Here is a 24,237-nt window from a genome sequence, read left to right on the forward strand (position 1 = left end):
CAGGGCTGGTGGGAGGCAAGACAGAACTCTCAGCATCTGTGTTGGATGTGGTCCCTAGCTCCTCTCTGCCTTTATAGCTTTGGTTCTGGCAGGCAACTGCCCCAACTCCCTGCTGAACCACCCCCTGGAGCTCCTTAACCTTTCAGCCCTTTTGTCCAGGGAGATATATTTCAGGGTGAGCTCAGCAAGACCCCTTCCTCTAAAGAAAAGGGACACAAAGGTGTTTACTGAGTGTCTGGGAAGACAAATGTGAGTTGAGCTGCTGCTGGCCAGGACCTGGAGGTGTCTGTCAGGGTCAGGGATGGGGTGACACTTTGAAACATTTCCCAAAAGGAGGATATTGAAGGCTGCATTGTGTAGGAGTATTGAACATACTCCTCATAGGCAGAGTGCTGTTAATGCTATTTCTCTAATCAGTGTGAGCATGAACTGCAGCTCAGCTAGAGGTAGGCACACTGCTGGCTGCACCAAATGGACACAAATTCAGCTTGACTGAAAACACAGGCTTTTGGTTTTAATATTTAGATCTTGGTGAGACAGTTGGGCTGGGGATGAAGAGCTCCTGCTGCAGAAGGTGGGTGATTTCCAGTACTATACAGAATTTGTAGCAGTGACAGGAGCGTGGGTCTAGTACTATTTGGCATATAATTTGCGGTCTGTCTGTCCCAAGTCACCATCTGGAGGACTGAGCTGAGTTTCCAGAGGAACCGTCACAGAAAAGAGCTTGTCAAGACTCAGCTTGCACTTTCTCAAGCTCAGGCACACAATAGGAGCAGGATAGCATGGAGCAGATTCCTACCTCCTAAATCTTCGGGCCATTAGTTCCCCCCCCTTTGTTTACCTCTTCCATTTTACTGTAGTTTCTCACCAACTGAACAAGGCAATGAGGTCACTGTTTGGAGATCAGGGTGCAGAAGTCAGCCTGGGTGTGAAGACAGAAACTAATCAGCAAAGTTTGTCAGGAGAGAGGAAAGGGGGGACTGTACCCCAGTACAGGATTAGCAGTGGGTGTGCTGGGAGAGTTTAACAACACCCCAAACTTCCCTTTGTTCAGTACTGTTGCACAAAACAGTTGGGTCAGAACTTGACAGAACATGTTCTGCTGTCTGCTTTTATTTTTTTCAAAGAAAGAAGAAAATTAGAAAAACCTCTTCTCCAGAGAAAACAAAAGTCACAGTTCAGATACTTGCTCTGTCTCTCCCTCCTTCCCTCCCTCCCTTTCTTCCTTCCAGGCATTTTGCACTTGCAGATGCAGGTTTGTGGGTCCATTTCTTCTCTGCCCAAGGAGACAGAAATTTTTACGAACCTTTTGCATCCAGTTCATGAGAAGCAAGTATGGGCCTTCAGTCTGGAGTGCTGATGCCGGAAGCAGTGCTTTGCACAGCTGTGGACATCCAGTTTTGACGTCCAGCTGACGGCTGTAACCCACGGCTGGTGCTGTGTCCAGAGCAATGTGATGCTCTGGTGATCCTGTCTGGCTTTCCTGTCACCCTGTCACCTGGGCCAGCACATGGAGGGCCTCCCAAGGCTCCCTGGAGACATTTTGTGGGAAACAGGATTACTTTCATACCAACCTTTGAATCTACAAAGCACAGGGGACTGCTGGACAGTCACAGGACACGCACCCTATGTGGGCATTCAGATGGGGTGCCTGGGACAAACGAGGTACGGGATGTGTGCGCATTCCCGCATCAGCCAGCCCCTCCTTGTGCTGGATGCGGTAGTGTAAGGGGCTGTGTGGTGTGAAAGTTTCAGAGGGATGGAAAAGAGAAGAAGGACAGGAGGTAAGCACATGCTCATGCTGCGTGCAAGGTGTCCCAGAGGATGCTGTTCTGTACTTCCCAGTCACATGTGGCCATCCAGAAAGAGCTGAGTCAGTGTGCTCGAGCACTCCTGCTGCCGGCAGGAGCAGCTCTGCTGGAACAGTACCGGTGACATGAGTCAGTCAGTCCTTTCCTGAGTGAAAGGTAAGTGCAAAAGCAACATGCTTTGGTTTTGATATGAAATGTAGCAGCAGTTTGATCTTGCATCACTTGAATGGGGTGGCCCCCATACTGCAACAAGAATGCCAGAAATGTGTTTGCAACTGCTCCAGAATTCCAGTCCACTTGCACAAAGACTGAGCCCTGAAGGGGCGGACAGGCTTTGAGATCTCAAATGACAAGTGCCCTCCTTGGGTTCAGCAAGAGCTGGGGCTGGCAAGAGGGAAAAAGCCATCACTCTCCCATATTAAGCAAGAAACTTCAGAGACTGCAGAAAAATTGCAAATTTTCTTGTAGATTCTTGTAAGTTCTTGAAAATCCAGCAACGCCTGGATAAAATGCAGGTGCTCGGTAACTCAGGTGCCGTGATATTGCAGCTGCTCCGCGTCCCAGATCCTTGCTGGGACTGCAGTAGAACTGAATAGTTACTCTGACATGTCCTGGCAGTGACTGTGAAGTGAAAAGGCTTTGGCAGACAAGTCCTCGATTGCCCCAGTTTTCTCAGACTCAAATAGGTTATTGTCCTTCTTTCCTCTCTGATGCTAACAAGTTTCCCTTATAAAAACCCTTCCCCCTTGGATGCTGGGGAACTGACTCTACAGCTTGCAAGACCAGAAAAGTGGTCTGCTGCTGAATCACAGTCAGCCTTCTACAAACAGTTGCTTATATAGGAAAGGAGCAGGGTAACTGGAGACTGGGAGATCTGGGAACTGAGCAAAGTACTGAGGGAACACCCCTTGGCCCAGGGTGATAGAAAGGGATGATAGTTGCTGCAAGCTCTAGAAGTGTACAATATTCACATTATTCCACGATTTGTAGGATTTCAGAGCAACCATGATCAGGAGTCCCTAGAGAATGGAAACACTATTGAACCTGGCACTGAGGAGTCCCACTGCCTCAGAATACAAGCGAGTGGGATTACTCCTTCAGCAGTGATTTATGGTCATTGTGGCAGCCACCAAAATATACGTTTGTGAGGAACAGTAGGGCAGCAATTATCTACTTAAGGCTGTAGCCACTATATAGCTGCCCAAACCCCTCTTGAGTTTTACCTCATCTTTCTTCAGGACTTCCTTTGTCCATAACACAGGACTCCTAATTCTTCCTGTATCGGGAGAGGACAGTGAGAAGCGGAGGATGCTCCACCTGACCAACCTGCAGAGGAGGACCAACCAGAGCTCTCACTGACTTTTCACTCCCACTTTCCCAGGCAGCATAGTGCCTGGGACTGAGCAAAGGACAGATTGCAGAACAGTGAAGGAGCCAGCATGTCAGTCCAGTCACTGATTGCTCCTTCCAGGAAGGTGACTGTGTGGAACTCCTGAAGGAAAAAGTTCAACCATTTGTAGTGGAAAAGCATGGCCTGAAGGTGAGCCAATGTTTAAGAGTTTTATGGCCACCTCACTTCCTCTATCTACTCATATCTCCCCTACTGCAGCTTGGCAACATATTATCTCACATCTACACAAGACTTACTGCTTGAAAAACCTTGAGCTTGGGCAGACATCCGTATATGCTGTCCTTTATTTATTCCTGTATGAGTGTCATACCCTGTGGGTGGTGAGGGAATCACGTATGGTGTGCATGACTCTGTGCTGTAGTTACTGTCAATGCTGTAGCTGCTACCTTTGCCTCCTGGAGCCTTCACTGAATATTTTATCAGGAAGGAGGAATATTGCTGTAGCTTTCTGATCTTTGTATTTCACATGATTGTCCTGTGGCTACTGGCATGCTCTGGAGTTGGAGCATATCTGTATTGGTATTTGGCTATTAGGCTGGTGATTAGTGGGCAGGTATTTTCACTGAGGCATGAGACTCAATGGGGTGTTTATAAATACACCTGTCACCCCATCATTTCCCCCTCTACTTGTTTCTGGAAGCATTTAACATGATTATGTCCATTCAGGTATCAGCATGAAAAACCATATGCTCAGGTTAGCACAAAGCTATGCACTTCCTAATGATTTGGTTTTTTAAATAGGGATCAAAATAAGCTACAACAGCTACTTCTGCAGCCAGAGCAGAAGGGAACTGAGCAGCATGTTCTACTTGCTGGGTGTACCCAGGGTGACCATAACTGCGGGAAGGTTGTCTCAAAGACAGAGACTACAGATCTGCAGAAGGACTGGAGAGGAGGACGACCCTTCCCATTCCTGCCCAGCTAGTGACTAGTCTGCTTTCTAGGCAGCTGACAAGGTAAGAAGAAATAATTCTGTAGAAAGAGCTCTGGGACAAATGCCAACTTGCCTCTAGACAGAAGGTTAAAGGTTATTTATGTGATTAACACAAAATCTTATTTGGGGTACTTCATGTTCACAGGGCAGTTTAAGGAGTGCCAGGACTGACTTGAAAACTGATGTGGCATTTGTGAAAGGAAAAAATCTAAGTGCCAATTTTATTTGAAACATAATTGGATTTGCAACAAATACATTCCAGACAGCAGTAAGACAATCAAGGCTATCAGTATACTTAGTAACTTATCAAATTAGCATTATTACAAGTTACTTCTTAAGTTTTAGTGTTGGATGATTTGTTTTGTTTTTTTAGCTTTTAAAAGATTTTTTTTCCTATGGACCTTCCTTCCTATTGATTATTGAAGTGCTCTAGTCTAAGTTAGCCTCTCTCTCTCTCTCTCTCTTCTTCTCCTAACACCCCACTCCTTGAACACTTCTTCGATAAGATATGCACAAGAAAAAGATCCAGGTACCTTCCCCTCAAAACCCTGCTTGGCTTTACAGGACAAGAGCGTCAAAAAGGATGAAAAATAAAAGGGCCTAAACCCAGTACAACCGCATTGGTCCCGTGTTAAAAGCTGAATAGTGTAGTATAAAGCACATACTATAAAATGAGAAAGGAATGAGCGTTTTGTACTCTGTGGGTAGTTTGCAGTCTTCTTAAGAAAGACTTTCTTCCAAAGATTTTTCTTTTTTTAAAAAATTTTAATAAGAGCAGCTTATTCTCATCTGCAAAGCCAGGGCAAAATCAGTCCAAGTGGCAACTATGTTCATCATCACTGCCTTTCTTTGTGGAGATATCAGAAGAAAGGGTTGGAATTGCTTTAGCCTGGTGTTAATGTCCATTTTGTCCTCATTTAAAGCACTGTTGTATTATGGGCCAGTTCAGACAAGAGAAGGCGACTGTTGCATAAAGGGAGTTTTATTTTTAGTTAAAGGCAGTGGCAGATGGTTCCCTCAGCGCAGCCGTCGGGCTGAAGATCTGGTGATGGGAGTTGTTTTGGTGGGGGTTTCTTCCTCTCTCAATTGTGCCGATAGCTCTAAAGAGAGTAAAATGTGTCAGTAATGAGCACTTCACTGCCTTGAGCAGAGAAATCTACAGGCAACCTCCACAGCGGTCTGAAGCCCATGACCAAAGGGACATCCCTGTTGGGCCAGATCTGTAGTCCTTCCCTGCTTTGAGCACAGGTATGCAGTGCCTTACCATCCTCAGAATTGTTCTCCTCATCGCTGGAGAAGGTAATGGTGGTTTTTTTGCGTGGATGGCGCTTTTGGGCACGCTTTCGGAGGGTGCGGGATGGGGGTGTGACAAAATCGTCATCTGTGTTGGCCGGGCTTAGAGGCTGGCGGCGTGAACCTGTCAAGAAAAAGGGAAAAGAAATAGAGAAAGGCAACAAACTTCTGTCTGTAAGGACAAGGAGGAGTCCTTAGGTGTTTTTGCTAGACTGCAAGAAGGTAGGAATCTCACAAAAAGGAACGTACTTCCTATTGGTTTCCGCTTGGCTGGCACTGGCATTGGAGTCTGACTACCATCCTGGCATATCTCTGTTGAATCCAGTCCTCGGTTATGGGAGGCAGACAGCTTCTGCTCCAGCTCTTCAGCTAGAGCCTGATGGAGATGTAAAACAGCAGTGGAGGGGGGAAAAATTAAGAGAGATGAGGGGAGAGAAGTACTACATCCATAGCAGAAGTGCCATCAAGTTAAATAAATAAATTGATAAATTGTTAGGGGTGAGAAATAGTCTGCTGTAAATGAAAAACTGCATGGCTTCCCAGTCACTGTATGTAAAAAGCAATTGTTTTTCTGGCCTGGACCCTTGTCCCACACCCTTACTTTAGTCTCAGGTTTGATGCCTGCTCTGCGGAATCGAGCCAGCACAGTTTGGAAACAATTGTAGACAGCTGGATCTTGGAGCTTGTCTGCAAAGCAGTCATAGTTATCCTGCAGCTTGTGAAGGCCCCGTTCCGAGACTGGAAGCAGAGTAAGGCAGTGGGACAGATCCCGATATTGACGCTCAGTCCTGGGAAAGACAAAGATTACCATTAGCTTCTACAAAAAGGGGTGTGTGAGGATGAGCACATGTCACCCACAACTACCAGCATTTCCTGCATGTGCCCTGCAGAACTGTGAGATTTGGATTGTTCTGTTACCGGTCAGCAGCAGGGTGCTGTGCCATACCACACACAACAACCACTCTATTCCACAACACTTAGTGCCTGTCAGGGAAACATGAAGGCTCCACTGCTAAAGAATACAGTCACTTGTTTGAGAAGTGTCAGAAGTTATTGCTGACCAGGAGGACAAGACTCAGTGAGGTCAGGACTCCTCTTGAAGGGCCTTATTTCAACCACATAACAGCCCCCCAGCTGTTCATTTTTGCATGTTTGAGATGATCTCAAGCAGAAGCTGTATTTGATGTTCTCTCTCCCTTTCCTGTTTAGTTACATAAAGAAGGTTACATTCATTAAGTTATAAAGTCAACAAATAACAAACGCTGTATCAGAGAAGAACGACATTCAAATTCCAGCAAAAGTTACTGGAATAAAACCAAAGGGAAGGAAAAACAAAAGCACAGACTAACATCACTAATGTAGATCGCTGTGATGGAATGGGAGGGGAAAAGCAAGGCCAAAGCCCCTATTTTTAATATATGCAGAGTGAGGGCCTCAAGTCTGTCCAGCACATGCTGTCTCAGGATGCTCTGCTCAAACCTAGACAGATGGAGAACAAAGCTGCAGCATCCAGGTGTTTTCCACTTTTAGGGACCACTCTCCACTCCTGCTCAGGAGACAAAATCCAAATATTTTGGGAAATATGCAACTCCCTGAGGCAGCTGAGCAGGTCACATGCCCAGGCACTGTGCACAAATGGCCAAGATAAGCAGACAGCTTAAACCTCAAGGGCAAAGCCACGACAGTGGTGAAGGAAAACCACAGGAATGGAGGAAACCAGGGTACACCAAAGGCAGTGGAAGTGAAAATGAAAATATCTCACTGGAAGTACATGACAGGGAAGAAGATAAATTTCTGTTAGTATTCTTCTTGGAAGGAAACAAAAAGTGTACGCCTGGGTCAGTGAAATTACAGCTTGGGAACTGGGGGAAAAGCAGCAAAAAAAACCCCAAAACCCAGAAAGCAAAATGATATCCCAGATTCACAGCATGGATCCTGCATTCTGTAATCAGCAATGCACAAGCAAGGCATGCACATCTTGGAGATGGAGCAGAGCAAAAGCCAAAGTGTATAGTGGTACAAGCACTTAGGTAAAATAATAATAATAAGAAACCAAAACAGAGTTCAGGCATCAACTTGGTACTGAGCAGCCCATGCACACAGAACAAAGACAGGCCTATATCAGCATGATAGTTGAGATCACCCCAGACAGGACTGCTGGAGGGATCCCAACTTCTCAGCTGAACACACTAATTTCCTAGCTGAGCTCCAAGAGAATAGCCCATGGAGAAGGATCACAAAGGTGTAAAATTCACTTGTGGCATGTCTCCTTGCTCAGCTATAATACAGATCTAGACTATCACAAAACTTTTTCCTTACAAAAAGGAAGGAAGAGGGGGGGGTCAATCACTGCATAGTAAAACCAGAAACCTTAATTTACAAGTATTCATACATTTTTAGCAGAAGGTAGTTAAAAAAAGGGGGACTTAAACCAAGCGATATTGCATTTGTCACTTTGGCACATGAAGAATATAATGGGAACCTTTTACAACCACCACATACAAGCTCATTTCTTCTGAAAAATCCCAAGAAGCAGAAGCACTTGGCAGGAAAATCAGGATTGCAACCCACCTGGCAGTCCGGAATCTCTGACAAAGTTTCTCCACCAAGCTCTCTGTTTGTTTGTCTTTTGTAATATATGAGAACAGATGTCTGCAAGGAAAAAAAAAAAAAAAGCAAAATATTAGAGCCCACAGAGGAATCCCTATTTCAGGTAGGAGGGGTGCTGAAAAGGCAGCAGTGCTGACTTCTTATCTGCTCCTTCCATCCAGTTTTAAGAGCATGCAGCTCCTCCAGACAATCTCCTCACTTCACAAGTTGCACTGATAGACTGGTGTGCACCAAGCAAACCTTGAGGGGAGCACTGTGGCATGCACTATTTTCTCCCCTCAGAACCATGCTTGTGACTTTTTTCACTACTAATTTGCTGAAAGTGTGTTGTTGCATTTTGGATCAATGCAAAAGTGAGCACTACTTTGCACTAAAACAGGAACAAAGCTTAACAGAACTTAAATGCTAACCTGATCCATTTTTCCTTAGCTTCTTGAGGAACAGGGACACCTGGACTTTAGCACAATTAGGCACTTGTGCATTTTGCACTATGTCCTCTTAGAAATCACTGAATAACTTTATTTATTAAGAAGGTCCTGCTGCTCTCTTTTTCTTGTACCAACATTTCTGTCAACTTAAGCTCAGTCAGGTTGCCACTGGCCTTGATATAATTGTTCTAAAACACCTCCTTATTCTGTTTTTGTTATGTCTACAACCACCACACCGAGCTGCTTTTCTAAGATACATAACAGACACAGCATTCTCAAGAGTCCTCCCTTTGCATTTGTTCCAGCATCAATTCATCTTTAACTTAAGTGACCAGAACAGTGGCAAGGTGTCACCAGCACTGAAAAAACTGGGCCACTAAAGCAGAAAGTGGCATGTACCTTTAACTTTAGCCAGAAGACGTTAAACAACTTCTAAGCATTCAATCTTATACTTTATTCTGCTAGTTTTCATCTCAGTTTTTATTACTGTAACTCTCTCACTCTCCAAAGTTAGTCCTTTAACAGTGATGGTCCCCCCACTACCCTTTTTTACACCTCCCCATTCTCCAGTTTGGTAAGTATCCCTGGAGCATAAGGCACTGCTTCATTCCTAGCCTGTGCTTTTGTCCACCATGGTTTCCAAGTTAAACCTGATCCTCTCCACAATGTAAGCATTTAATATAATGATGTGTGGGAAAATAGTTCAGTTTCAACTACTAATTCCCTTCTTTCCCTTTTTAGAGGATATGTGGTGTGTTAACTGATGATCAGGTCTTTAAAATTAATTTTCTTTACACTAATTTGATACCTGTCTACATTGTTATATCAATACCACCTCCTATTTGACAGACACCTCCAGTTCTCTCCATGTATGTTATTGGAAGTCAAAAGTCCATCTTACACCTGTCTTAACCCCACCAATCACACTTTAATGCAATTACTACACTTACTATGCTCCATGTCTGTGGTAACACCTCCAGTTTGATATTAATTAAAAACAGTACTGAAAATTCCAAAATTATTTGGAATTTTTCTACATGCTGCCTCCTGTTTTCCTGTGATGGTTTGCTTCACTTCAGACATTAACCTCCACTTCTACATGTGCTGTCAGGAGCCACAAGCACTAATTCCCAGTATTTCACATTACACTCCTTAATTAAAGCTGAAGCAAAAATCCATCTATTTTTGCCACTGTAAATTAATAAAGTCTCAATTACACCCTCACTAATAGACCTTTCCTGTGTCTTGTAATTCCTACCTGTGCAAAATCCCGTCCCTCTTCCTACATGCACTGGATTCTCATAGATAGAAAGATTAGTTGAAAATTCACAGGAGATTTTATTGTTCTCTTCAGCAACAGCAATACTTTTGTCTAACACCCCCCTCTATAATCCACAGAGATTCAAACAACTCAGAAAAACCCTCATGTGGTTAGGTTAAAGACATTATTAGTACTGTCTATGAGCAAACAATAACCTCAGACTGAAATACTCTAATATCTCTACACTCCAGTCAAGCATTCTTGAAAAAAAACTGAAACCAAATAACAACAAAAAGGCCCCACAAAACAAACCACCAGAAAGCCATCCCAGACCCAAACCTGTTACTGCAATTACAGCTTCACTAAAACTGCTTACAAAACTCCAGTAGCCACCAAAATTACAAAGGCAGCAGTCTTTAAAACCTGTTGTGTTTTCATAATGTTGCATATCCATGTTCCCATGTGTAAAACCAACTATTTTCCTTTTCTAGAGGGAAAGTAATTTTGAGTTAGTGGTAATTCTTTGTAGAGTCTCTCCTCACCCCCAACCATGTGGTTTTAAAATCAATTCCCCTCAGTATGACTCCATTTACAGTACAGACTGAAAAAGTCTAATCAAAGAGAACTGAAAAAGCATTTTGTACATGTCAGTGTAGTTTTTCTTCCTTCGACATGGCATTCCCTTTGCATAAACATAGTCCTGGCAAAAAGAGATTTATTTAACCTCAGAATACCTCATAATAGTGTGGAAGGATTCCTCCTCTATGCCACTGTTAGGATCTGAGAGATGACTGATGATGTCTGGAAGCAGGTTATAGACAGCATTACCCTGTGCAGAACATAAGTTTATACATGAGATACAGAATTATAAAAGATAATTTGAGCCAAGCCAAATAAACTGCCCACTTAAAACGACCTCCTTTCTCTCCACTCCAAATATCCTGACTGAAAGTATCAAGTGCTTGAAACAAGATGTTCACAGCCATACAAACTCAGGACTGTTTGGCTGGGGGAAAAAACTCAGCCAACCAACAAGCCGAACACTGCACCCCAACTCTGCTCTTTGGCAGTCTTGGATACAGTTTCTTTGCCTTCCAACCTTGTCACAACCCAACAAAAAAAAGCTTCCTGATAAAGGAAACTGCCCTTCAGTTCATGGAACTGCTTCCCACCTTGCCTGAAAAGGTTCAATCCACATTCTCTTTCCTACTGTTTTTCCACAGCTTTGTGATACACACTGCAGAGGAAGTTGGTACAGTCAGGTGGGCAGCTCTGCTTTAGCAAAGCAGAGTGAGACAGAAAAGCCCTGGTGTCACTGCAGTCTCTCAGGCAGTAAATCTCAAACACTGAAGCGCCCATGTGAGGCTGCACATGGAACGAACAGTATACTGAGGGTAACACTGCTCCTGTTCTTACCTGCTTGGGCAGAAACTGCTACAATTTAAGTACCTCAGTGTCCCACAGCCAAGAACAACTCAGAAAGGTTCCAGAGAAGGTGCACTGCTTGAGCCATAAGGTCAGGGAATTCTGCTGTAAGGCCTAAAGGTGAGCTACAGAAAACCCCTCCTAACCATGTGCTGGGCATACCCAAGAAAACAAAGGGAAAAGGCAGTGGTTTGGAGCCTGCCTTCCAGTGTGAATGGATGAGGTCAAACTCAGCAACATCAGGCAGGGATGAAGCAAAACTTGTATTGCAAAATTTCTTTTAACCACCCTTATTTAGTCCACAAAGAGACAGACCAATGGCTCTACACCATTAACACACCTTCTCCAAGACTCATGTAATTGATCCAGCCTCCAACAGCCCTTCCCTGCTCTTGTGAAATAAGGTCCCTGAGCATCCACTTGCCTTGTTGGCGAGTTCACTGAAGAAGTTCTGAGCCACTCCCATGATTTCTTCTTCTGGGTCTATGAGCAGAGTTGCCATTTCACTCACTTGGCCCTTCACCTTTACCATGTCTTTGAGGATGAGGTGAGTCATCACCAGCCCAGCTGTCTTCCTCACACTTGGGCAGGGGTCCCGCAACCTGACAGGAGCAAACAGTTACTGCAGAAAGCAGCAAGGGAGTGTCTCTGAGTTACTGGTACTTGTGACAGCCCAAAGCTCTGTCTCCCTGTGCCAGCATCCTCAAATTTGTTTTCTTGGGTCATTCTCACCTTCTGGAGACCCAGTGTCACCCTTCTATAGGGTTTTTGTCACACATCCTCTCCCAGCAATGAGAGTGGCATTACCTGGCATAGAGATGCGATGTCCAAGGCTCCACCTGGTTGGGGAAGCGGATGGCTAGATCTCCTGCTGCAATAATGAGGTTGGACCTCACATCAGGCAGGGTGGACTTCTCCATCATCGTGAACAGCAGACGCAAGTGGGAGTCACAGAACTCAGAGCTAACAAGACAGGGTACAGGAAAGAAGGGATAGATAACAAAATTCCATCTCTCAGAGAGTAGAGAAGAAAAACCAGTTAAAAAAAAGTGCGCGATCTATGAACACTCTTTTGTGTTTGTTCTTTCCTTGGGAAAGGAATTGCAGCATTTGCTTGTGCTTTAGTACTGGGAAGACAGGGAAAAGAACTCTGGCAGGGCTCAGCAGTACCTGATCATGCAGAGTTTGCCAAGAGTGAGGGCTGTGGCAGCTGACAGCGCCGAGTCACTGTAGAGTCCAGGGTTGTTGCAGATCTTCAGCACCAGTGGGACAAAGGCGGAGAACAGGTGATTCCCTGGAGAGTGGGGATAAAGACAGTGAGCATGAGAGCACTGTTTGTGCATCCTGCTCTAATAAAAATTATCCCAGAGCTACTGCAAACTACAGTTCCCAGCTGACTTACTTTCACCACTGAACAGCCACCTCCAGAAAGGCAGAACCAAGAAACAGACAGCCTACATGGAAGCTGACACCACGGAAAATGACAGTGTTTCCTTCCAAAGGAAACAGCCTTCTTCCTTCAGGACCTGTTACCCACTGTACCTGCTCTTTCACACAGGCAGACAGCCAGGATTCCTCGGTGACAGCCACACTTACCGTCTAGAAGTTCTGTCTCACAAATACTGCGGATGAGCTCGGCCTCGGTGTCATCAGCTGTGGCTCCCACAAGGCCCAGCTCTTCCTCCATAGTGGTCTCATTCCCTGTGCTCTGTGCAGAGAGGATAGCGTAAGAAAGATGTCAGGCAACAGTAACCTCTTTCTTCACATGGTTCTCTTCTCTCAGGTGTGAGGTATATTGCATGTTACCAGCAGCACAACTAAAGTGCAGAACAGAGTAATAACCCACTTTCCCCAAAGAACTGAATGAAGCTGTGAAGGGTAGTCTGGGATTTGCCAGTCCACATGCTACAGAACACCAATCCCAGGACCACAGTTAGGTTTGAAGGTACTGCAGTGAGTCATCAGGTTCAGCCTTCCTGCTCCAGCAGGGTCTTCCTAGAGAACACATTGCACAGGATTGTGTCCAGATGGTTCTTGAGTATCTCAAGTGAGGGAAACTCCACAACCTGTCTGGGCAACCTGTTCTAGTGCTTGGTCACCCCCACAGTAAAGAAGTTCATCCTCATATTCAGGTGGAACTTCCTGTGCAGCAGTTTCTGCCCATTGCCTCATGTCCTAGTGCTTGGCACCACCAAGAACAGTCTGGCTTCATCATCTTGGCACCCCATTTTCAAATATTTACAGACACTGATGAGGTCCCCTCTCAGTCTTGGGGCTTATAAGAGGCCCAGGTCTCTCAGACTTTCCTTCTGAGAGAGACACTCCAGTCCCTTAATCATCTTTATTGCCTTCCACTGGACCTGGTCCGGGATCTCCATGTCTGTCTTGTAGTGAGGTGCCCAGAACGTTAAGGAAGCTTAAACTACTGACACTACTAAGATAAAACAGACCTAGGAGACATCCAGCATCAGTATGTGAGACCTACACAGCTTAAAGGACATTCAAATACTAATAGCAAGAAGCTCAAAGCAGCCTTTGAATTCCCGGTTTTGTAAGCAAGACTATGGGAAACCTTACAGCAAATAAAAAGCAACACAAGGGAAGAAAGGGCATTGCAAAGGGGACTAAATCTGTATCCAACTGCTACTTTTTTGAAAATCTGGTAATAACCTCCTGTGTGGAAAAATGGTAGAGATACTGTGGATAAAGGAATGAACTACAAAGTTCTCTGTAGACTTAGCAGTATAAGCATCTAATAGAGACTGGATACCTAGATGGACACAACATTTTTCTCTATTCTTACCCAGGAAAGTCAGCCTCATTACACTTTGAAAAACATTCCTAGGCAGACCTAACCAAACAGGGAATTTGTAGCATCCAAATCACATTAGAAAGACTACTGTTAAACCTTGATCATTACTACCTAACAGAGGACAGGACTCTCAAATCTTCTGAACTGGGGTTCTAGGAAGCCTTTTTCCAGAACTCAGGGCACAAATGGATGTTCTTCACCACTACTGCATCAGTTGCAAAAGATTGCACTGATAAGAAAGAAGGTGATGAGTGAAAGGGGAATGTTTGGCTAAAGCAAGAGGATAAACATGGCCAGGACATCATCTTTCACTCCCTCCCCTCTGCCTCTTCAAAACTCAAGACCAGTGTGGGAATTTTAGTGAATAGGGTCTTTCAAGGACCTCAGTGCTCCCTGTCAATCCTGACCAGTATGTGTCTGTTTCTATCCCTGAAGCACACATCGCCCTGTACCTCATGCAACCTCAGGATTGCATTACTCCAGAAGTTTGCTGGGACACTAGAAGAGCTGCCTATAGGAAAAAAACCCCTTGGTTCTAACCTGCGCTCTCTGCTTCTTTATGCTTGTGTCAGATTGCTTCTTGGTCTTCTCCTCTTTGAGGACACGGCGTCTGCGTAGCTCTGTATTCACAGACACTTCCAAATATGCTACCTGCTGCAGTGCCACCTGTCCCACAAGGGATACCAGGTGCAACAGCAGGAATGTGGGGAGACTGCCAGCACCATCAGAGACTCTGCTTGGAGCATCCCCTGCATCTAAAGGAGAGAAATGACCATAGTTCAGTGTTGATCTAGATCTCTTCCCCATTAGTTAGTGCCAAGTCTCACTGTATAACCCATCTTCACACTCCACAGACTCCTTCACAGCACTCATGCCCTCCTGTGTCAACATTCCACAAAGCCCCTCAGCTCTGTCCTCCTGCAGTTACTCAAGGCCACCCAAGGCAGCTCTGGAAACCATAGGTACAGATTTCCTTCATCGGCTTTTTTCCTCACCAGCTTTCTGCTCATCAGCGTCCTGCAGCTTCTCCAGAGCTTGCTGACTGCACACATGCAGGATGTCAGCACAGATCTCCTCTGCCCCTTCTGCCAGCTGGTAGATGAGTGTTACAGCTGCCTCCATGAAGGGGATCCAGTGAGTGCTTGGCTGGGCAAAGCCTGATGAAAAGAGGGAGCAATGTACCCACACATACCAATGGTAACACAGGTGGTCTTGCAGCCCAACCCCACCTCCTGCAAACCTCCTGCTGACCTGGGCTCACCTTTACTCACAGTCTCACTCAGGCAACCAAAGAGCATGTGGTTCTGTGGCAGTCGAAAAGGGGCACTGCTCTTCTCCAGTGCTGGCTGCAAAAACAGCAGGTGAGTTACTCCCATGGGAGCAGCACATGAGATCCCCCCACGCCCTTCCCAGGACTTCACCTTCCTGTGTGCACAGTGTTAATCAAACCTATGCCAGGGACATGCAGTACTGCTCTGCAGCTAAACATGCAGCAGGGACATTGCTGTCACTTGTGACAGCACAGTGACTACACTGGGTGGATTTAAAGCTTGGCCAAATGATGATCCCAGGCCAACCCAGGCAGTTCCGCCACCTTACCTTAAACCAAAATAATTCTCCTGAAATGTCAAAAGGACTAATTTAAAATCTGGTATTATTTACTCACTCTCTGCAATAAATGAAAAGGGAAACCTCTGGAGCATCTAAGAGTCATCAACAGTAAGTCAACTTGCCTTCTGGTACTCCAGAACCAGATGGGTTTGTTTAAAAGCAAAATACCATCAGTGGAAATAACACAGGATAGGTCTGGATCCAAGACCACCTCCCACTTAGGTTATTGCACACATTCTGTATCAGTCACATAATCTTTTAGGTTAGGAATAAGATAACCTAGAGAACTACTAAACCAAGTATTACAATACCTGAGGTGTCCCACCACACCTGTGCCTGCCTGATGGATATTTACTTGAACAAAACAGAATTTACTTGAGGATTTACCAGCTTTCAGTAGCTAGGAACAAGAATTCCTGATTCACCACAATCCTGTTCTCTGTACTGAATTTCTGGTTGGGAGGAGGTGTGGGGGGAGAAGAGCTACTGCCAGTCAGACAGTCAAATATTTTCAGTTCATCCCTTTTCACATACAAGCGTAAATGCAGACTTAAGTCAACTAAAAATTGAATTATAGCCATCTTTAGTATATTTAAGAATGTTGTGATACACATTAACTCATGAAGTTCATGTAGCAACATCCCCTGAGGAAGGGGCTGTCACAAAATGATACTGCTCTGTGAAGGAGGACTGCCTTTGTAATAGAACTTCTGAACCAAAATGCCCCAAATGACTGAGTCAAAAAACCAGGTTTTTTTCCAAATGCATTAAAAAAAAAAAGTATAAATTGTTTCCCAGGGAAAGAAGCCATTATCATGTTGTTCTAAGTACAACATGGACAGGTTTGAAAACCTTTCATGTTTTATATTCTGCTGTACAGCTGACAACTCCTGAATATCAATTAATAGGGAAGGCAAAAGAATCACACCACCAGAAAACATCAGTAGAGTAAAGGGCTTCATGGTTGAGAAAACACAAATCAGTTCAGAATTGGGAGTCTGAAGAAGAGAATTGAAAGGAAAACATATTTTCTTGTGCACTGAACTCTTTACTAATTGAATTCAGCCTGTTGCCTAATGAAAATTCTTTTATTACATGTTCACTGATGTGTGATAAGCTTTCCAGACAGTGCTGCTAAATGGACTCAACCTACTTAATCTCAAAATCTGTAAAAAATTAATTACCTCTCTCCTCCTCCACACGAACAATTTTCCCCCTTTCTTTGTTTCTGGATGATCTCAAGAACAAACTCAGAGCCTTACCTTAGGGTTACTGGCAAGCTTGGAAATAACATAGCATACTTCTTGAGGCAGCCTATAATCTTCACATGCCTTCTCAGACAGCCCCACTGTCACCAGAACGTCCAGGTTGCTACCTATGATCTCTGGCTTCCCTCTGTGGAATGGAAGGGATGGGGACATCACATGAGGTGCTGCTGAAAGTTTACAGAAGCATGGGTAACCAAGAGAAATACTCCTCGTGCCTTGTGGAAGGGAGTGGTTTGAATAAGAAGGGAAAAAATAAAACCCATCCAAATGACTTGAGATACAGCTAGAGGAGCAGCAAGCAATATTCCACAGAAGCCAGTGTAATCCACTCTCCACTAGGAGATGAGTTTCTCCAAAGTGATCAACAGTGGGCACAGCCTCTTTGTAAAGAAAGAAGATTCTTGACTCTTCTTTCCTATCAGAAAGGACAAAACTTACAGGGGTAAGAAAAACAAAAATGTTGGAAAGTAAGAAAGAGTCCAGGAGCTCAGGACTTGTGACATATACCATTCCTTCCCCTACTGTGGGAAACAAACCAAGCCAAACCAACATTATCCAAAAAAAGCCAATCCCTAATCCACACCCACCCATTCCCCTTTCTGCCTGTGAAAGAACTTTAGGATCACCATTATGCAGACCTGTTCCTGACATAGGAAGGACTGAAGTAAGAACAGCAAGAAGAGCAGGTAAGCTGAATGCCAAAGGGTTACTGGGCTGATAAATTGAGGAAGTGAAAACCTTTTAGTGCAGGTATTTTTTTTTTTCCCCCCAGAAAGTGAAACATTCATTTTTCTTCATGCTAAAGGCTCCAGACATCTCTACTCAGCAGCTTCTCACTGTTCTTATCCAAACACAGACAAAGCTGCAGAGTTGTGACACTCTAAATTCTGGGAAGGATGGGCATTCACACAGGGAAAATAATCTCATCATAATCCTTCAGAGGCCACGCTGGTGGGATCCAGCACAACTACATTAGTTCCAGGCTTCATTACCCCATGATAGGGTTTCTATTTTTGAAGCTACAGCCAGAGAGTCAGCTGATGCAGCACCCACAGTTCTTCAATAAAAATTGACTCCCTGTACATCCTTCCACTCACAGGCTTCGACCTGGCCCCAGGCTCACCGTGCCATCATCCCCAGCAGCATCACAGCAGCGCGGCGTTCGAGCGATGAGCATGGAGATTTTTCTGTGAATCGTTCCCAAAGCAGCTGGGTCACAGCCGGCTTTATTTCGTCTTTCTGCACAAACTCTGAGATCTGCAAAAGGAATTCAATTAAAAAACTAGAGAGAGGCAAAGGAGAATGAACTTCAAAGTAAAGATATAATCTGCAATGACTACCATTTTAATAAAACAGATACACAATCCAAACCCAGGCAAGGCAAATACTCACTATTTCCTCTAAGCACTGTATTGTTCCCAGTGACGCATCCACCATGATGAGAGAGAGAGAATGCACCAGGGCCTGTGCTTTTGCCCTTTGAAATGAGAAAAATAACAATAAAAAAAAAAAGGTAAAGAAAAAGCAATTACTGCCCTACTGAAAGAGCTGAAAACATCTGTTGGATAACAGAGATGATCCACAGGATCTGGAATACTCCCACAACAAGCTTGAGTTCTCAAAGTCACCCAACTCAAGTGCCAATGACCATGATGTGGGCTTGAAAGTCCATTGCCTTGCACACTGGTGCTCCTTCTGGTGCTCAAAGATCCAATCAGAGGCACTAAGCAGCCACTTCCCAGTTTAATCTCAACCACAAGTCAAAGTACAATTCCCTAGAAACTGAAAATCTCTCTATGAACAAATGAGGATGGAGCACAAACTGTAGAAATGCTGTCTCCAGGCAATATTATCAGGAAGGAATAAGAAGCAGCAGATGATCTTTACTGCCCTAAAGGTACAAATGAAGGTGAGTTATGGTGCATCTCACCAGGAATCACACTTCTCTTATTGCACTATTCAAGAGGATTTACAAGTAAAGCACTAAAAAAGGGCAAGTGCCACAGCAGAGAAGAGACACAGCTCTTCTCCAGCATGGTAGAAGCAAGTTTGCATGTGGTAGCCAGCTCCCACCACCAAATTCTCAAGAAGGATAAGCGACAAAGACCCTTTAATATCCTCCCATCTACGACATGTAGAAATCGTTAGAAAAATATTTAAGATTGGACTGACTGAAATATAAATAGGAATACATGTGAAAGCACTCAAATAAGAGCTTATAGTATAGTGTGAAAGATAAAGAAATGGGGAATGTGTTGTGTAGATCAGAAGTAGAATGCCTACACGTGACCAAGGCCACAGTATGTATGACTTGTCAGCAAAGAAAACCTGAGCTTTGGTAACAGAAATACAGTTTCAACTTTAGACCACACTGCTTCTCTTATTATCCCAGCAGGATGAACAACTACAGTTATAAGAAACTCAAAATGGGACAACTGACATTGGCTAACAACTTTGCCCACAAAGAGTGAAATATATAAGACTCCTGGACATGGGATGACTCCATATCAACAGTTGACTTGTGATGGGCTGAAATTCACTATTGCAAATCAAAAACCTTGCTGGCAAGAGAAACATTCATAATTAACACATCTTGTTCCCTATCAGATAGGGACCCTACCCAGACTATTTAGGCAATGCTTTTTATGAAAATTTATGAGAACAATAAATATTAGTGCCTGACATCAGTTTAACTTCAAGTAATTCTCAGCATCTGCTTCATAGGGTCTCACAGAGTTTTGCTGCATGAATTTCCTACACATGAGCTCTATGACAAACCAAGAGCAGAAACTCAGCTCTCAGGTCCTGCAGGAGGACTGGGATACTCAGATAATAACCTTACATTTCAGCTCAGCATGAAGCATGGCAACTCTCAGTTCTTTTCCTGTCCATACCCCATTTCCAAGAGCAGAAAGGGGATGGGGGGAGGGAAAGGAAAAAAAAGCAATCTGATTAGGAAGATCCATACCTCTCTGAATCCTCGCTGTGGCTCAGGTAGAGTTGTCTGTAGGCATTCAGCACGGCCTCCTTAATTCCAGGCTCCTTTGACCATATGAGGGGCAGCATCCTGCGGACTCCAAGCAGTGCCTGGGGCACACCAAACTGTGAGACTGTCACAAAGAACTCAATGGCTTCCTGCACCACTGCAAAGAGAACAGTTGTGATAGTGCAGTTCTTCCCCAGTCCCATTAGAGAGACCATTAAAACAAATTCATAGGAGAACTCGTCTCACAGCAAGCTCTACAATCATCTGGAGATCACTGCTATACTGTCTGCAGAGGGCTTGAGTCAGAATGGGATCACTAGTACAAAGATGTAGATGTCCCAGAAAAGAGACACAAATTAACAATATTACAGCTAAATCCAATGGGATACGGTTATGGGAAGTGCACAGAGACTGTCTTTGAGAAAGAACAAAATTCTCTTCTGGCAAACAGGACCTTCGGGAAAAAAGATCTCATAGTCATAGCAGACAGCTGAATGTAAGCCCTAGTGCAATGCTATAACTAGAGCTAACTAATAACTAAGCTATTTGATGTACAAATGGGGTAAGGAATACTGTGTTTGGTTCCAGCACCATTACTCCTGAAATACTCTACCCAGTCTTCTCATAGGACAAAAAAAAACCAAATCCTATTAAAATAGATAGCATCACAAGACATCCACAGCAGTGATCACAGGAGTTATCCAATAAACAGTTCATAGAGTCTGATCTCTAGTTAAAAGCTTACACCTGTACAAGCCCTTAAAAATCAGAATTAAGCTCATCTAACAGGTGAGCTGATATGCTTTCCCTGCCCCTAGTCATACCAGAATACATAAATTTACAACAGAAATTTAAAAATTAAATATTCAAATATTAAATCTTTAATTAAAAGAAGGCTAAATCTGAGCACACACATCCCTTAGCACCAGTCCCTTACCCAGCAGCATACTCTCTCCAAGAGGAGACAATGTCTCAAAATACCTTAGCTCTTCAGACACTGAATTTGCCTTCCTTATACTACAGCACGGGACAACAGGGAGATGAAGAGTTATTAAAATTCATGCATCCATTAAAAAAACACCTCCACAAACAACCCCCAGGTGTTTAAGTACCAGGTAGGGCAATTTCTTGGCCTTGAACTTCAAAGGACCTGTAAAGACACTGAACCCAGGAGTTCATTTTCGTGTGTGCAAATAGCTAATGACACCAAACCCTGCTGGGGAAGCCCACAAGCTTTACTGCAAGTAACGTGAGCCCTCAACAGAGATGAACCCTCAGAAGTGTTTGCATGAAGTCTGGGGCACTGCAGTGCCCACACCTATCCATACCCCAGATCTGTGAAAGTGGATGAGCTGGAGAGGATGGGAGTTGGAGATGTGCCCCTCATCCCCTGGAAATTCCAATTTCTGATAAACACTACAAAAAAGTCTTAAGTGATTATACTAGTTCTAATATTAAATATGAACAGCTGAAATAACTCAAAGGCCTTCTGATCACTACCTTTCTCTGCTGAGCACTGAAGAGGACCAGGCCACAGAACCTGTTGATCAGGCTCATGTTTAACTAGAGAATGAAGTTTGAGGAAAGGTGAGTTAGATGAGACCAGCTGCTTAGTTCCCCTCTTGTGGCCAGCATAACAGCTGAAGCTGTGTCAGGGCACTGAGCACATAACCAAACCCAGCTTCACTGGCCAGGCTTACTTTGGGAGAACCTCAGCTGAGATGATGAACATCCATCCCTCCCCACAGGATGCAGGGTAGTTTTGACAAGTAAACTCACTTTGATCACCTAGCTTTTTTTAATTTCAAAATGTTCAAATACATTTTATTTCATATTTTTTAAAAACAACTTTTAAACATAAAGAAAAGACCTCAAACTTTTTTCACCTTGGTATTTAAAAAAACTGATTTCTAAAAAGCTTGTTCATGCCCTATCCAGCCCCTTCATGACACTCATTTAGATGGTGCTTGCTTTTCCAATACCTTGGAACTGTCTTTGACATCTGCTCAATGAAGAGCAGCTCCTTCAATCTTTTCTCCTTCTCCTGGAGCTCTACCAGTCCAGCATCTTCACTCAAACAAGGAAAGATCTAGACATGCTGAATGGGAAAAAACAGGCCCCATGGTTATTTCACATACCTGAGACAGAGGTTTCATACATCATCTTGCTGATCAGGTTCAGAGCTTCTGTGATTTTCACTGAGAAGTTGTAAGCATCTTGCAGGTACTGCACCAACATCTCCTGTTTGACCAGCTCTGTCTGAGGCTGCTCTTCCTGTGCAACTTCTTCAATCTTATCGCTGCTGTTGTCACATGGAGGATCCTCACTGTTCTCACCTGGGCATGAACCTACACAGCACACTTGTTTGTGAGCAGTACTGAAGATACAAGAAAAACAGGCACGGTTCAGGGCATTTTTACCCTCCTCTCCCCATCCCACAGTGCCACCTTCCAAGAGCCAGGATACAAAAATCCAGATTCTGCCATCAGACCTAGCTACAAAATCTCAGCATGCTGTAGAGCAAGTTCCAGTACTACAGTGTGATGCTCCAGAGACATGCCAGCTTGGTGTAAGGATATAGAAAGCCATGGTCCTGTTGGGGTAAACTCCATTAAAATGCTGATGGGGTTAATCTGAACTTGATAATTACCCACAGATGAGTGCCATAAAAGGGAATCAGGGAGTTAGGCAAACACTACTCCCTAGCAAAGTTTGTGCAAGTGTGGAGAGTTCACCAAGTTAGTATTTTTAGACAACAGACTTCCAACAGAAATATGCTCAATGTGATTGGCTAAGCAACCTTACACTGAAACAAACACCAAACATAAGGTACGTGAACTCCTGAAAATACACCCAGAGGCTCAAGGCTCATGCCCCCAGATAACCAAGACTTTGTTTGAACCAGATACCTGGTTAAGCCTGCTAAGGGCAAGCATTATGTGCCACCACCTGATCAGGAAGCAGAACTCCCAACAAATTCAGACAGGGCAGAAAGGTGGGAGTGGTAACTCTGGCTTCATTCCCCTCAGATATTATGTGAGTTAAAGCACAGAAATGCATTTTTACTGGGACCGTGGAACTGATCCAACCAGAAATTAAGATCAATATGATCCAGCTAAAATGCCAAGGTACTAGATGAACAAACAATGCAGAGATGCTGCAGCTCTAGGTGTCAAGTACACACAGACTGTGCCCCACAGGTCAGAGGGACAGAGCATTCCAGAGGGTTTTAATCTGGCTCTGGCATTATCTTGCACTTAGGGAACAGACAGAATTATACAGTTACCTGTGTAAAGTCTCTTCAGAACACTCAGGATTGTTGCCTCCTCGTTTTCTTCCCCAGCGCCAATGAAAGGTTCTGTTCCCTGGAAGCGACACAGGGCCTTCTGCGTAAGGTGGGCGGCGCTCCTGGACGATGACATTGCCCAAGAGAGTATCAGCAACACGTCAGAGCAGAACATAAGGGAAGCCATCCAGCTTTGCCCTGAACACCTGAGAAAGCAGCTCCTACCAGCATCTTGTGCTGGGTGCCCACATCAATCTCTTCCTACAGAGTAACGTTACTGGAAATCACCCCTTGGGATAAACAGTGTCAAACTGCAGAACCTTCTTACTTGTAATTCAGCCTCTTCAACAGCCCGGTGATTTGCTCCACTGTCCTTTCCACTGTTTCTTCAACTTCCAACACCTCTTCTTCCTCTTCCTGCAGTGGCTGAAAGAGCTGCTGTGTGGCAGCCCTAACTTCTGGCAGCATCGCTTCCCACTCTTCCTCTGGGGCAATCATGGGAGCTACTTAAAAATCAGAGGGAATGAAGAACACAGACTCAGATGACACCTTCAATGGGAAGGAAAAACTCATCTGGAACTTACAAATTCTACCTCCTCTACCTCTACCTCCTCCCTAGGCAGGCACTATTGTCATGGCTGATCCCACCTAGACTCCAGTAGTAAGACAAGGACTGTGTCTTACAAAAAAAACAAAACCAAACCAAACCAGAAAAACAAACAAAAAACCTAAACAACAAAAAACCCAAACCAAACAAAACCAAAACAAAACAAAAACTACTGAAGGCAGAAAAAAAAGACAAGTAAGAGAACCATCATTTCTTTAGCCTTGAATTTTGGTGCTGCCTACAAATCAAGTTTAAATAATATCTGACCAAAATCATGACTCAAGCAGTCCTTGAGTGGTAGAAAAGAGAAAGATGGGAGGGTGTTCATAGATTTAAACACCCTCCCAGCTTTCTCTTTTCTACTTCAGGTTTCAGTTCTTACTTACAGGATATATAGCTAAAGGACTGTTGATTAGGACAAGGATATTAATATGGTCCTTTTATAACACCACCACAAGGAAAACTGTTTTGAGTTTAATCCCCTTTATCTGATC

At 44.1% G+C, this 24,237-nt stretch overlaps 1 protein-coding gene and 1 long non-coding RNA gene across 9 annotated transcripts in view; one reads left to right on the forward strand and one right to left on the reverse strand.

Moving 5' to 3' along the window:
• On the forward strand, positions 1-21,327 carry LOC147654318 (uncharacterized). Of its 2 annotated transcripts, none has more exons than XR_015284960.1 (3): positions 1-3,351; positions 3,964-4,178; positions 17,964-21,327. It is a non-coding gene; the product is annotated as an uncharacterized LOC147654318 (long non-coding RNA). The 2 variants fall into 2 exon arrangements; XR_015284961.1 differs by lacking the exon at positions 17,964-21,327 and adding an exon at positions 4,663-4,738.
• Positions 5,123-24,237, reverse strand: part of NCAPD2 (non-SMC condensin I complex subunit D2) — a 27,213-nt gene continuing 8,098 nt past the window's right edge. For 4 of the 7 annotated variants that reach the window (XM_086882769.1, XM_086882767.1, XM_086882764.1 and 1 more), the window contains exons 12-31: positions 23,465-23,642; positions 23,137-23,258; positions 21,989-22,198; positions 19,833-20,007; positions 18,257-18,341; positions 17,988-18,121; positions 16,859-16,991; positions 15,247-15,331; positions 14,981-15,142; positions 14,526-14,740; positions 12,770-12,881; positions 12,344-12,467; positions 11,981-12,136; positions 11,598-11,775; positions 10,483-10,577; positions 8,021-8,101; positions 6,051-6,237; positions 5,699-5,825; positions 5,421-5,573; positions 5,123-5,256 (exon numbers count right to left, since the gene is read on the reverse strand). In XM_086882769.1, the coding sequence (XP_086738895.1) occupies positions 5,174-5,256; positions 5,421-5,573; positions 5,699-5,825; positions 6,051-6,237; positions 8,021-8,101; positions 10,483-10,577; positions 11,598-11,775; positions 11,981-12,136; positions 12,344-12,467; positions 12,770-12,881; positions 14,526-14,740; positions 14,981-15,142; positions 15,247-15,331; positions 16,859-16,991; positions 17,988-18,121; positions 18,257-18,341; positions 19,833-20,007; positions 21,989-22,198; positions 23,137-23,258; positions 23,465-23,642 (2,795 nt within the window). In that variant the 3' untranslated portion in view covers positions 5,123-5,173. The remainder of the gene's footprint in view (positions 5,257-5,420; positions 5,574-5,698; positions 5,826-6,050; positions 6,238-8,020; positions 8,102-10,482; positions 10,578-11,597; positions 11,776-11,980; positions 12,137-12,343; positions 12,468-12,769; positions 12,882-14,525; positions 14,741-14,980; positions 15,143-15,246; positions 15,332-16,858; positions 16,992-17,987; positions 18,122-18,256; positions 18,342-19,832; positions 20,008-21,988; positions 22,199-23,136; positions 23,259-23,464; positions 23,643-24,237) is intronic. The other 3 variants (XM_086882770.1, XM_086882765.1, XM_086882768.1) reach the window with 1 other exon arrangement.

The sequence above is a fragment of the Cyanistes caeruleus genome, chromosome 3 (assembly GCF_971803275.1).
Source record: "Cyanistes caeruleus chromosome 3, bCyaCae1.hap1.1, whole genome shotgun sequence".
In the NCBI taxonomy this organism is placed as follows: Eukaryota; Metazoa; Chordata; class Aves; order Passeriformes; family Paridae; genus Cyanistes; species Cyanistes caeruleus.